This window comes from Phytophthora cinnamomi (genome assembly GCF_018691715.1).
Source record: "Phytophthora cinnamomi strain GKB4 chromosome Unknown Contig49, whole genome shotgun sequence".
Lineage (NCBI taxonomy): Eukaryota > Oomycota > Peronosporomycetes > Peronosporales > Peronosporaceae > Phytophthora > Phytophthora cinnamomi.
Window position 1 is genome coordinate 854,553 of NW_027150982.1, and position 13,187 is coordinate 867,739.

The 13,187-nt window shown below is 57.4% G+C and overlaps 4 protein-coding genes across 4 annotated transcripts; 2 read left to right on the plus strand and 2 right to left on the minus strand.

Moving 5' to 3' along the window:
* Positions 1–501: 501 nt before the first annotated feature.
* On the minus strand, positions 502–4,743 carry IUM83_08248 (myosin-like protein; the record flags this gene model as incomplete). The annotated part of the gene is made up of 2 exons (XM_067932611.1): positions 502–2,449; positions 3,014–4,743. 2 exons carry the CDS (start codon positions 4,741–4,743, stop codon positions 502–504), a joined length of 3,678 nt encoding a protein of 1,225 aa, XP_067790005.1.
* A 1,148-nt stretch (positions 4,744–5,891) lies between these two features.
* IUM83_08249 (uncharacterized protein) lies at positions 5,892–7,564 on the minus strand (the record flags this gene model as incomplete). The annotated part of the gene is made up of 5 exons (XM_067932612.1): positions 5,892–6,204; positions 6,293–6,524; positions 6,653–7,073; positions 7,141–7,293; positions 7,373–7,564. 5 exons carry the CDS (start codon positions 7,562–7,564, stop codon positions 5,892–5,894), a joined length of 1,311 nt encoding a protein of 436 aa, XP_067790006.1.
* A 192-nt stretch (positions 7,565–7,756) lies between these two features.
* On the plus strand, positions 7,757–9,138 carry IUM83_08250 (uncharacterized protein; the record flags this gene model as incomplete). The annotated part of the gene is made up of 5 exons (XM_067932613.1): positions 7,757–7,890; positions 7,949–8,175; positions 8,264–8,394; positions 8,482–8,873; positions 8,946–9,138. The coding sequence occupies 5 exons, from the start codon at positions 7,757–7,759 to the stop codon at positions 9,136–9,138; spliced, it is 1,077 nt and encodes a 358-aa protein (XP_067790137.1).
* A 371-nt stretch (positions 9,139–9,509) lies between these two features.
* On the plus strand, positions 9,510–10,414 carry IUM83_08251 (uncharacterized protein; the record flags this gene model as incomplete). The annotated part of the gene is made up of 3 exons (XM_067932614.1): positions 9,510–9,531; positions 9,608–9,690; positions 9,767–10,414. The coding sequence occupies 3 exons, from the start codon at positions 9,510–9,512 to the stop codon at positions 10,412–10,414; spliced, it is 753 nt and encodes a 250-aa protein (XP_067790136.1).
* Positions 10,415–13,187: the final 2,773 nt, after the last annotated feature.

A 13,187-nucleotide genomic window follows, 5' to 3' on the forward strand; every position in this document is an offset into this window, starting at 1 on the left:
ACTAAAACCCGGAATTCGCCAAGCAACAGCAGGCCGATTCCGGGACGGGGGCGAGAAAGGCCCCAGCGTCTGCAAACACGCAGGCTCTCTTACGGAGCTCCCCACTGCAGCGATCGTCTGTCTGAGCGGCGTTTGCAATGCGTTCTGGCTGGAGGAATCGGTTTTCGGCGCTTGCCCTGAGCCCAGCCTGGGCTCAGTGGCGGCAGCGTGGGGCCAGCAGCGAGGCTGAAGTTTCGGAGGATACTATGTCGCTTTTTGCGACTCGAGGGAGGACCATTCTCCCCGCGTTCCTCGCCACCGCACGCCAGTGCATACACCCCAGTTGCAGCTACAGCTAACACAAACTCAAAGTATAGTACAAGCTGCACAGTTTGTCTACGTTGTGACAACTGGACACGGTGAGAGTGAGGGATGTACCGCGGCGGATAACGAGGTTGAAGTTGCACTGTACTACTTGTATTTGCTGGGAGTTCACATGGACAATCTCACTTACTTGATGGTTCATAGAAATTCGCTATCGCTATCTTCGTGGATGGTGCTCTGCGTCATCTTCTCGCTGGCCAGGAAGCTCAGGTGCTGCAGCATGCCGATGTGCTCCTGGTCGGCCTCGCGCCGCGGCTTGGTGTCCAGCACGGCCACCGTGCCGAGCGCGTGGCCGTCGCGCGAGAAGATGGTGGCGCCGGCGTAGTAGCGGATCTTGACGGCGCCCTTGTCGCCCTTCACCATGGGGTTCTCGCGGAACCGCTCGTCATTCTTGGTGTCCAGCACCACCAGTACGCTCGGCTGGCAGATCGTGTGCGCGCAGAACGACAGCTCGCGGGGCAGCGTCGTGTGCGCCATGCCGATGTTGGCCACCAGCAGCTGCTCCTCGTCCTCGATGATGCTCACGTACGCGATCGGGCACTTCATCGTCTTGGCCGCCACCTCGCAGTACATGTTGAACTTGCCCGACAGCCCCAGTTCGCGGATGTTGAGTTCGCGCAGCACACCGAGACGCTCCTCCTCGTCCACCGGGTAGGGCGGTTCCGGCCACGGGTTCAGCCACACGCCGCTGCTGAGCGTGCTGCTGCGGTTGCGGTCCGGAGCGGAGCCATTTGACGTCTTCCGGCTCGAGTTGGACGAGACCGTGCTGCCGCCGCCAGGACGCAGGAAGCCCGTCGACCCGGCCGAAGTCGGGCTGTCCAGCGAATGGAACGCCACGCAAGAGACACATACACGCATGGACCGGGACTGGATCCGGTGATACAGGGAGCAGCTGTTGCAGATGACCTCGCCACAGGCGCGGCAGTGGTGCTTGCGCTTGAACATGTTGAAGCGCTTGTTACAGATATGGCAGCTGAAGCGATCTTCGTCGTTGACCCAGGACGTGTGCTGGATCACATCGAGTCTCGGCAGTGCCACGGCGCGAGATGAACGGGTGTTTCGGAACGACGACTTCCGCGACGGCAGGCGCGACCTCGATCCGGGAGTGTGCACCATGTGGCCGTTGTGCCCCGGCAGCCCGCCATTGTGAGCGTGCGAGGCGCGGAAACCACCCAACGGGGTAATGGAGTCAATCGACTGGGACTTGCGGAGGGAAACGCGGTGAGAAGCACGAGGCATCAACTGGCTGCTCTGCTCGTCCACGGTGTTCAAGTTGTGCTTCGGGAATTTGTCTTTGTAGGCGAATGCATCGTCCGAGGAGTAGTCGGACGACACATCTGAAATACCGGAGCCTTCAATATCGTTGGAGTTCGAGGTCAGAGAGCGCGGAGATGACGAGTCGGACGAAGCCGTGGAGCCCTCGGTGTACTGGGTCACGGCCTGCATTTGCTTCTCCCGCTTCAAGTCTGCAAGTTTGCGAGCACGATCGACCTCCATGCGCTTCGTCCGCATCCTTCGGCGATACCTGAAACGGCACTGCAGCATCCGCACCACACTGATAAAACGCACAAACTTCTTCCGCTGCACCACCGTCCGAATGAAGCCCTGCACCTTGCCCGCATTTTTCCTTCGGATCATCATTATCTGGCGGCGACGGCGCAACTTCTGAAGCTTCTTGTACCGGAATCGGACCTGGAGCGTCTGGACGGCGTGGCGATACCGCAGGTATCGAGCACGCGCAGTCGCACACAACACGGCGTGGAAGATCTTGAGCATGTGGCGATGCAAGCGCTGAGAACGCAAATCCTCGAGGAACTCGTACGTTGGCTTCTTCATAAACATCTTCGTCGATCCCATCTGGATGCCAACAGAAATGCATTTCATGGCAAACTGACCTTGGTCGGGGCGCTCGCAAGCTCCCTGCGGGTTTGCATCATTTTCCTTCGGGATCACGTCGAGCAAACCCTTTAACAGCTCCTTGGCTTCGCTGCTTACGACTGCCATGCCTTCATCGGAGTCCGTGTCGGGTAATCCGAACGAAGTGCCTTGCTTTTTAGCAAGAAGCGGGTTCTTCGACCTACTCAAACTGAAGTACCGAGCTACGAACTCATCATGCGGTAGTCGGATCGGGTATCCTGCTCTTGCCACACGAACAGCCTCCATCACACCATTGCAGCGCAATTGGTTCATCACACGTTCGCGCTCGTAAATACCAGCCTTGCATAATTCGTTTGGCTTGAGACATCGCACGTAATGCGGATTGGTTTGCTGCAGCGTTTCGAGCAAAGTTGTCAGTTGCTCTTTGAACTGAAGGCCCACACTCGCACCGCGGTGCTTGCTGGTTTGTGCACGCTGACGCGGTGATGATTTGGCGCGGTCACGAGAGCCACCAAGGCCCTCGCATAATGTACGCGTAAAGCTATCCTCTCGCGTAGAATACACAAGCATATCCACAGCTTCCTGGTGGAGGACATCCTTGTTCTTTTCCAGGAACCCATCAGAAGAATACTCAACGTGACCTGCGTAATGTACAATCGTGAAAAGGCCACGCGCCCGCTGAATCCGAGAAGCCTCAAAGCGTGAATGGCTTCCACACGCACGATACAGTTTCGACGCCAATGTTGTATCACTTCCCTTTGGCATGACGCACTCTTCATCAATGAGCGATAGAATACCAGTCGGTCGTTGAGAAATAAGGTTCACACAGTCCTGGTTATCGCAGAACTCAATGTACTTCCAGTCCACGCCCTGTGACTCATATTCGCGTTGCTCCGCCTTGAACACGTAGTCGTTGAATTGCTGCTGCAGCGTTTCGTTAGCAAAGTTGATACATAGTTGTTCAAATGAGTTCTTAGGGAACACTTCGAAGCCAAAGATATCCAAGATACCGATAAAATGCAAGCCACCCTTGGCCTTTTGACTGTCGTCCATCTTGAGGAAATGGTTAATCTTCTTCACCATCCAGTCGAAAAGTTTTCCGTACAACGCCTTGGCAAGAGCGTCACGGGCATTATTAGCTTGTGCTGCTGACAACTTCATACTCACGAAATCTGTACCAGCACGAATTCGGCGCACGCTCAGCGAGCGCTCGAGTTTAGTAGCATCCACCGCCATCAACGTAGCAGCCGCGTCACGCGACCAAATACAGCTCGGCGCCAAGTCGGACTTGCCCGCGCCAGGGCCCATGGACTGACCCAACCTGTCGCTGTTTTCATCGTGCTCGAAAGATAAATTACCAATGTGCATGAGCGCCGCGAGGATGTCGAAAATACCCGCGCGCTCTGTGGAAGTGAAACCCACAATGTCCATGGCGTCCTTGACGCGCCGGAACATGTCGTTGTCGGCGACGCCGTCGCGCCGCTGGTAGCACTCGCTCTGGTTCAGATACCTGTAGTGCAGGAACTGGCGCGTGCTCTCCGTCACCTCTTCGTGGTCTCCGGAGGGCATCAAGTGGCCATTAGGTGGATCCAGGAACCACCGCTTGCGCGCGGCGGGGTCGGCGCCGATGGCCATTTCGTAGAAAATGTGGTAGTTGCGCTCGCCCTTGGACTGCGACACGAGGCGCACCTTCTCGAGCAGGTAGGTCTGGATGCTGGCGCCCGTGAGTCTGCCGCCGCTGGTGAAGTGCAGCTTGATGAACTTGCCGAAGCGGCTCGAGTTGTCGTTGCGCAGCGTGCGCGCGTTGCCGAACGACTCGAGCAAAATGTTGGTCTGCAGCACCTTGGCGGCGATGCCGCCGGGGCTCTTTCCGGCCACGGAGGCGGCCAGGTTGTTGGCGCCTGCCTGGGCCAGGTACTCCATGAGGAACTTGGTGCTCTCGGTCTTGCCGCTGCCGCTCTCGCCGCTCACGAGGATGCTCTGGTCGCTCATGACGCCGTTGAGGCCCAGCATCATGGCCTTGTAGGCCTCGCCCGCCACCTGGTAGATGTGCGGCGGCATGGGGTCGCTGCCCTTGTTGCGCAGCGAGCTGCTGCGCGCCTCGAAGGACAGCAGGTAGTTGGCCAGCGTGTCGGTGCTGTACACGTCGGCGATCTTCTGGAAGGGGTTGACGGCCAGCAGGATGGCGCCCGTGTTGGTGTAGATCTTGTGCTGCGAGAAGCGCGTCTCGAGCGCCGACAGGATCGTGGTCTCGTCCAGCTCGATGAGCTGCGTCAGGTCGTCCACGTCCAGCTTGAGCGCCGCGCCCTGGCCGGCCACGAGCACGCGCACGTCGGGCGCGCTCTGGCCGGCGTCGGCCGGCACCAGGCGCTCGGCCACGCTGCCGTCCTCGAACTTGACGACGATCACGGCGCCCGTCGGGGCCGCGTAGCGGTCCACCACTTGGCCGCGGCGCCAGGTCTGCGGCGCCAGCTGCACTTCCACCTCGGCGCCCACGTCCATGGCTGGCGCGAATCGGACACTGCCGGCCGCGCTGCTGCAGTCGCGCGGGTGGGACGGTGGGGCGAGCCTGCGCTTTCCGTGAACTCGGTCGGCGCTGCCGGAGCTGTCCGCTGCGAGCCTGGGGGCCGTTACGGTGTGGGGCGGGCCTCTATATGCGAGGTCGCAGCTATGACACACCTCGGGCAATGAACGCGGTTTCTCGCCTCCTCGGACCTGATCGGCGTGTGGGGTTGTTGCTGCTGCAGATGTATGCGAGCATACTGAGGGCAGCAAAACCGAATATAGTCAGTACGGTATCTGCTGAAATCGAACTGTCTCCTAACTCCCGACAAGCTGCTGCCTGCACAGCGCGTCGCTTTGGCTGGCGAAAAGCTGGGAACGTGGCGCCTCGCAAGTCCTCGCTCACCTCACCGAAGCCCCCGAGCTGGCCAGCGGCGAGCGGCCGCCCACCTGTTCGCTGGAGTTTTCTTCTACCGGCGTGTCAAACGCAGCACCTGCTCGTCCTGCGCGAAAGCGCACATTACGCTCGATTACCACTTTCAAGCCGGTGGCTCCTTGGCCCACAAGCGCCCTCTGTACATTAATTGAACCGTAACGAGCGAGTGGCGTCCGCTGCCTGTCATGGGCCTGGACTCACGACGGGCGGCGGAAAATTTGTCCTACGGAGGCCATGCCCGCCATGGATGGTATCAACTGCCAGGTCATCTACACAAATCCACCTCTTGCAACAGGCAACGGCGACGCCGCTACAGTGCGTGTACAGGTCCGAGGACGTGTCGCTGGCGCGTTCGTCGTGGTGCCGGGGTGCCACTCGATAGAAAGGTCACTGCAAAGCCTGGCCCACAACTTGGCTACACGAACGAATTTGTGGCGTCGCAACAGTACCGGTACCGTACTGCAGTAAGGCAGAACGCTTCGTAGACCGAAGTGTATGGATCTGACAGAGGAACCATGGGCTCCGATGCGGCTCGAGTACATGGGCATTGCCTGCGATGCTGTGGGGAACCGCAGCCATTACACTCGCGGCGGATGACCGATCGCGCCCTTTACATGATCCCTACCTACTACGGAGCAGAGAGAGGATCGGACTCAACTATTGGCATGGGGGTTGCATTCCTATCCACGAGACCACGGGAGTCTCCTCTATCTTATTGATGCGCCACGGGCGCTGCCGTCACTTTCTTCTTCCCGCGGCTTAGAAGCTCTTTCTCGCGCGGTACCAGTCGCAGCTCGCGGACGGTCGTCAAAAAGGCAAAAAGCAGAGCCCCCAGCACCTCGTGGGTCAGCACGCGCACATCGCCGTCGCGTCGAGGATATCGTGACGGCCGCTCGACGCCGTTCGCTCCGCTATCTAAACATGATGAAGGCGACGACGTATTCACGATCACTTGGCCGTCTGCTTGTACTACCCTGGTCACGACGAGCACCATCGAATGGTAGTCTACCCGAAACTGCGCTTTCCTGCGGAGCGAAACAACAACAAAATACGGCTCAAAAAATGTCAGATCAGCTGTGTAGGTACAATTTCCAGACATAGAGCAGCACTTACACAACTTGAAGCAGCACTTGGACACTGTGCAGCTCTGCCGCTGTCATGGGTGCGGGCTGGAGCAACACGCTGGATAAATAGAGGGCGAACTGCCCGATGGAGTCTACGGGCGGCTGATCTGAGTCGGTGGTCCACGCCGTGCTTTTGTTGCGTCGCTCGCGATGGTACTTCTGGATAAGCACGAAGAGGAACGTCGGGAACGGCCGGTGCGTCTTCGCCTCAAACTCTGCTTCTACTGCGCAGCAAAATGGCACAAACCACGCCGTCGGAGGCACGCGAGGCACGACCAAGTCCACACCCCGGTGAGTCGACCGTCCAGAAAACAACAATAAAAAAATAGTAGAGCCTCCGGCGACAAACCTGCATCGTTGATGTCAGCAAGCGTCGGCGCAGACATGGCTCCCGCTTCAGCCATGTCCTTCTGGACGCGCTCGCAGATTTCGAGCATCGCCGTCTTCAACTGAGCGAATGTCACCACATACTGCCGCGCCAGCCACTGGAAGTGGAAGGCCTGCCGCCTCACCTGTGTCTCCGAGTCCAGCGACTCCATCCCCACCAAGCTGTTCCTGCGGCGATTGGAGAGGAACTCGAAGTGCGACGGATCGTCCTCCAGTTTCTTCACGCCGGGGAAGCGGTATCGCATCACCTCCGTCGGCAGCGCGCGGAAGGTCTCGTCCACAGCCCGGTACCTCGCTTCCAGTCCGTCCGCGATGATCCTCAGCCGGTTCACGTCCAGCGAGCTGAAGCGCGCGCCCTTGCGCGCCCCGCACATCATCAGAATCTGCCACAGCAGCAGCAAACCATCAGATCTCTCTCTTTCTTCGCCAATTGGCAGCTCGGTGGCTTACGTCGTTCAGCACGTGCAGGTAGATGCGCTCCGTGGCGCTGCTGAGGTTGAGCGCCGCGCTCTCCTCGGGCGTGGGCTTGTGGTAGCGCAGCGCGTCGATGAAGCGCAGCATCTGCGTGGGCGGCTTCACGTTGTACGCCGAGTCGTCGAAGTTCTGCGATCGTGACGCAACGGCACAGTCCGTCAGTCAGTCAGCTATTGCATTGCATTGCGGTGATACCAGGCATTGGCACCTCGAAGATGGGGCGCTTGACCACCTTGCGCAGCGCCACGTCGGGCAGCACGAAGCGGCCGCCCGACGGCGCCGCGCCCGCCAGCTGGAAGACGGAGGCCGGCCGCGGGAAGGACACGTTGATGTCGTCGGCCGCCAGCGCCGCCGAGAGCGCCGGCGGCTCGGCGTTCGGGCCGCTCGGGGGCGCCGCCATCCTCGGACAGTGAAGTTCTGCGTGTCTGTCCAGTTTTGTATCAGGACGGCGAGGCCTAGCCCGCGCCCTCCGTCTGTTGGCTATAAATAGAGAGCGCGCTCTGTGATTGAAGGAAATGACTCGCCTTTTGGGCCAGTGCGCGACGAGCGTATCCGACAGCTTCAAGTCAAGTGCTGCAATCATTTGACAACCATGCGGACGACGCTCATCGTCGGCGGAGGCTTGACGGGCGCGGCGCTGGCCCGCCTGCTGCGCGAGGCCGCGAGGGCGGCGCAGGTGATGCTCTGGGAGCGCAACAGCATCCTCGGTGGGCGAGTCATGGCCAGGTACGCGCATTGGCTTTGGGGGGAGGGGGAGATGGTTGACACCTTTTGGACTGGACAGGTCGTTCCCCAAGCTGCGCGAGGTGCACGTGGACATGGGCGCGCAGTACTGGACGCCGCGCACGGACCGCAACGACGACTTCCGCCAGGAGCTCACGAGGAGCGGGCGCCTCATTGACTTCGCGGAGAACGAGATCGCCATGGACCCGTTCCGAGGACCTGTCAAGACGCACCTCGTGTGCCCCAACGGCAAGGGCTTCCGCGCCGTGGTGGAGGACCTGCTGCAAGGTGGGCTGGGCGGGAATGGACTATGTAGGGCGGAGAATTGAGGAGTGAGGGGCTAAAGGCTGTTGTGCTACTGGTTGTGTGTTTTCAGGGACGGAGACGAAGCTGTCGACTCACTTGGAGAGCTTCGAGGTGCTGGATGACAAGCGCATCCGGGTGACCACGAGCGATGACCAGGAAGAGATCGTGGACGAGTTGGTCTTGACCTGTCCCATCCCGAACGTGAGATCCTTGCTAACGCTTTGGAGTTTCTTTCGTGCCGTCCGATGGCAGTCTAAAGTTTGCTTTGGCGATGTGTATTTTTCCCAGGTACTGGCAATTCTCAAGAAGAGTTCGTCATTCCATGTTGCACCGGAGATTCTGAAATCGCTCGAAGGCGTGACATACTCGCAGCGGTTTGCTGCGGCCTACGTCTTCGACCAAGAGGCGACTGCAGTGGTGGAACAGCTCGGATGGACGGCCAGATACGTTCCCGGCGACGAGAGCGACGTCATCCGCTTTGTGTGCTGGGACCACGTCAAGAAGCAGGCGAAGCACCAGACGCACCCAGCGCTGATTGTACACACGTCGGTTAGCTTCGGGTCGACTTTCATGGATGACACTCGCCACAACGACGAGATCCTCGCTATCATCACCAAGGCGCTTCGGGAGATCCTGCCGTCGTTGCCCGTTGAACAGGACGCGCGTCTGCACCGGTGGCGGTAAGTCTGCTGTCTACACCATGCTACCGATCTGCTGCTGTCAACTAACGCAATGCTGTGGACGGTGCTCAGTATTTCGCAGGTGACGGTGCCGTACCACGACCCGAGCATCGCCGAAGGTGAAGAACCGCTGTCTGCCCTGGTGCTCAGCGCCAACCCGCGCATCATCGTGGCCGGCGACAGCTTCCGAGGGTCGAACTTCGACAACTGCCTGGCATCTGCCAAGGACGCCGCCAGCCTACTGCAAGGCAATAGCTCGCTCTAAAAAAAAAGGTTTTCCAGGTCGATACCCACCGAGATGCATTACCACCTGTCCAAAATGAAGCCATGTAAGTAGCCATGCAAGGGTCACCGACTACTTTTCCCAGTTTTCTCAAACTAGAACAAGAAAAAGTTTCGCTGTCCCACGAGAATCCGGACGCGGATTCACTCGCCGTGCATTCATCAGGCAAGCCTCCACGCATCGATGGAAGAAGCTCTGGGCACCACCTCACGGTCTCAACTTACAATTTGGTGTGTCGCGTACACAAACCAGCCATAGTGAAACCCCGTCGAAAATATCAGGCACTGTCATCCTATCCACCGCGCGCGCGCTCGCTCGGAGGCAGCTCCGTTTCCTCGTGACAGGCAGCGGCGATGGATCTCCCGGAGCTGAAAGGTAGGACGCTTCTCCCTCTGCATTGCTCCTAATGGTGCACGGACGTCTCACGCCGGTCGCTGCTGCTCTGCCGAAGGCTACTTGCGCAAGAAGTCCCGCCACGAGCGTTGGCAGCGCCGATACTTTGAAGCCACCACGCACTACCTCACATACTACAAGGTAGAGCGCTCGCTGACAAGGAGCAGGTAGAACGCACTGCATGCAATTCGTCTGACTCGTCGCTACCGTTGCGCAGAACCGGGAGAGCGAGAAGCTGCTGGCCTGCATCGACTTGTGGCGCACGCAGACCATCGACTTCAACCCCGTGGACGGCGACAAGCTCGAGTTCTCCATCGCCATCGGCGAGCAGTCGTACCTGCTCAAGGCCGACAGCCAGGATGACGCCGCGCGGTGGGTGCAGGGACTGCAGGCGCGGCAGCACCGGCCCGAGGGCACGCCCTCCGAGGTCTTCAGCCTGCGCAGCGAGCACATGGACGCCGAGAGCGACGCGTCCTCCAGCGAGTATGGCGGCCGGCGCCCCCGAGGCACGTCCTCCGACTCGGGCAGTCGGCGCTCGTCCCTTTCCTTGTCCTACGTCGAGACGCAGAACCCCGTGGTGCCCAACGCCAACGCAATCGCGCGGCTCTCTCTGTCGCACGCCGACGCCCCGAATCCTGTCGTGCCCAACGCCAACTTGATCGCGCGCTCGTCGTTCTCCCACGCAGACGCTCCCAACCCGGTGGTCCCGAACGCCAGCACGGTTGCAGCCGGAGCAAAGTACCCGATGGTGAACACCAACCAACAGGTCACGCGGTCGACGGTGGCGACGACTGCTGCAGGAAAGCCACAGGACGAAGAGAACCCAGCCGAGGCGCCCTGCTGCGCGCCGTGCTCGATCATGTAAATTGCGACGACAACAAGAGGCAATTGCCTTCCTTTTCACTTCTTCCGACGATGATGCAGGCGCAGGAGGTGGCCGGCGATCGTCTAGTCGGGGAGTGAATTACTTGCCTCCCTGCTGGTTGCGAGGTGCCTGCCACTTCACCCTGCCCTGTTAAGCCGTCTTTTGTAGACCGTACGAACGCCACCGAGCCGGTGTCTCCTGCGTGGAGGAGCACCACGGCTGCCTAATAAATATACAGACCCGCTGCTCATGAACCAGCAATCCACACGTGATTCACCCGGAAGCTGGCTCAACCACTTTCGCATCGAAAGAGTTGCCTGCGATGGTTTAAAGTCTAAACTTTAGGCTACTCGTATATCAACGTCATTCAGGGAAGATTATCAAATGGGTCGTAAAACGTCCAATACATTAGCGTAAAAAGTCTCGTAAAAAGTGTTTCGACGCTGAATTCCCTTGTCGCTTTGATCAGAGAGATGGAGAAACGTGTGGCCCCCCTATCAGATAGGAAACACCTCCGTGTTGGCGTCGAGAAATCGTTTACGACACTTTTTACAAGTCTCGCTGCTAGAAGCCCTAATGACGCCTTTATGAGTGGCCAGGATGCAGCCGGAGACAGCGCAAGTGTCGAGACGATCGTGCATGCCATTTTTGAGAACGTTCCTCGTGTTGCGGTGACAAGGGGTTGTAATACCCCGCATCGCAATGTCGGTGATATATTGCCGCAGGGCATCACCAAACTACTCGATGAGCTACGGGAGATAGACCCTATTGATGAACGAGATGTATTCTTGGATATTGGAGCAGGATTGGGGAACATTGTGGTACATGTAGCATTGGCGACAACAGTCCAGAGGGCTATCGGTATTGAGCTTCGTGAAGACGTATACCAGCTCGGTTTGCAAATGATTGGAGAGAATGTGCATGGTTGACGATTGCGCTCTAGACTCCTAATGATATGCGGATATGTTGCAGAGGCCAAGTTGTCACGGTGCTTGCCGTATGAACAAGCAACTATTGTGTACTGGAACAACGTTTTGTTCGAGCCTCATGTGATCGAGATCGTTAAAGAGCATCTCAGCTATATGTACGACATCCGATTCTTTGTCAGCACTGTACAAATGTGTCCAAGACACCGCGAGCCTTGCTTCTCAGGCTTCTGCTTGTCGTTTGAGTTATTCAAGGAGGTGGCTCTCCCCTGCATTTGGAAAGCGGATGCGCAGAAGGTGTTCATCTACAGATCAAAACTTTCTTGAATTTCAATAGTAAAATCAAGATGAATACACACATATCGGATTTTGACATTTGAATACTCACTTCAAGTCGTATGGGGAAGCACCTTGAAGCGAATTAGTATAGTTAAACCAAGACATTTGCACATGTTGAAGATATCAATGTTGAAGTAGATGCATGTACCAGAAATACCCAACGTACAGCGCTACAATGCGATCATTCGGACAACACTTGGGCGTGCTCCGGAATCGTCTCTCCCTTCCATGGGAGTGGTGGTAGTATCAGCGTCTTGAGGCTCGGCTCTTTGGTTTGCTTGTGCTTGTAGCTTCAGTTTGTACAGTTCACAGCTTGTGCGCACCTTTCCCTTCGCTGAGAATAGCTTGTGTGGTAGGTAGAAGCGGTGGTACATCTCCCAGCACGTCCATGTCGGATTCACGCATGTGAATGGCTCTGTAGTAGCCGAAACGTGTTGACAGAGACAAACACCGTGCAGAACGCAAAAGCCCGTAACGTCAGTGGCGTATCTGTCCTCCCACCGACAAACCACACACTGTTGGCGCTTTCTGTGCTTCTCTGAGTACATTTGCTTCGATTCAACAGCGAAGCACCACTTCTGAGGACTACCAGCGTTGCTTTCACTGTCACGAGATTGTGCCGCCCACACCGCACTTGATGGAGACACCTCTTCTGCCACGTCAGCAAATTTAGCAGTGGTCGAATCCTGGCAGCTTGGTCAGTGTTTGTAGCGTTATCTTCCACACATTGGATACTGAATGCCTGACGGAGCTTTTTGAAGCGTCGTAGAGGCATGACGCTGTCAAGATTTACTGTGTTTCCTCCAAAGATAGCATCTTCCACTTGCTGCCCCCAGTAGTTGTGTACTCCCCTTTATCGACTAGCGACATGTACAGTAACACGCCGATGAATTTCATGATCTCCTCCAACGAAAAACGTGTCTTGGGTTTGATACCATGCACTCTAGCATAACTATTTGTTTCTCCAACAACTTGCTGCCAGAACGAAACCGGGATGTACGCGAAAAAGCTGGCCGATACAGAGTATTCGAACAAATGCTTGAACTCTGGCCGAGGCCGCGTCGTAGTAGAACCATCTGCGTGTTGGAATAAATCTGCTGGTTCCTCACATTGTGCAATTGGATCGAAGCGCATACTGTTGATAGCTTCAACCTCAGCAAGCGAAGTAGGGAGATCGGTCGGTGGATTGAATTCCTCCATGCACTCTTCCAGAGCTGCAACATCATCTTCAATATCAATGGTTTCTCCTTCATCAATTGCACACATATTTCCCCATACTACAGCCGTCGCGCTACCGTGTAGGGACCGGTAATTGGCATTGCCACGTTGTATCATGCTCAAATTGAGACTCTCAACATGATGCTGGTATTGTGAGTCTAGCCACTGGATCTGGAACAGTGTGCGCTTCATGATCCGACACACGCGTCCAACGAGATCAGCATTTCCAACACCCACATACTTGTGCTTCTTCCGTGTCGTCCAACCTTCCTTCGCTGGCGAAAATGCCA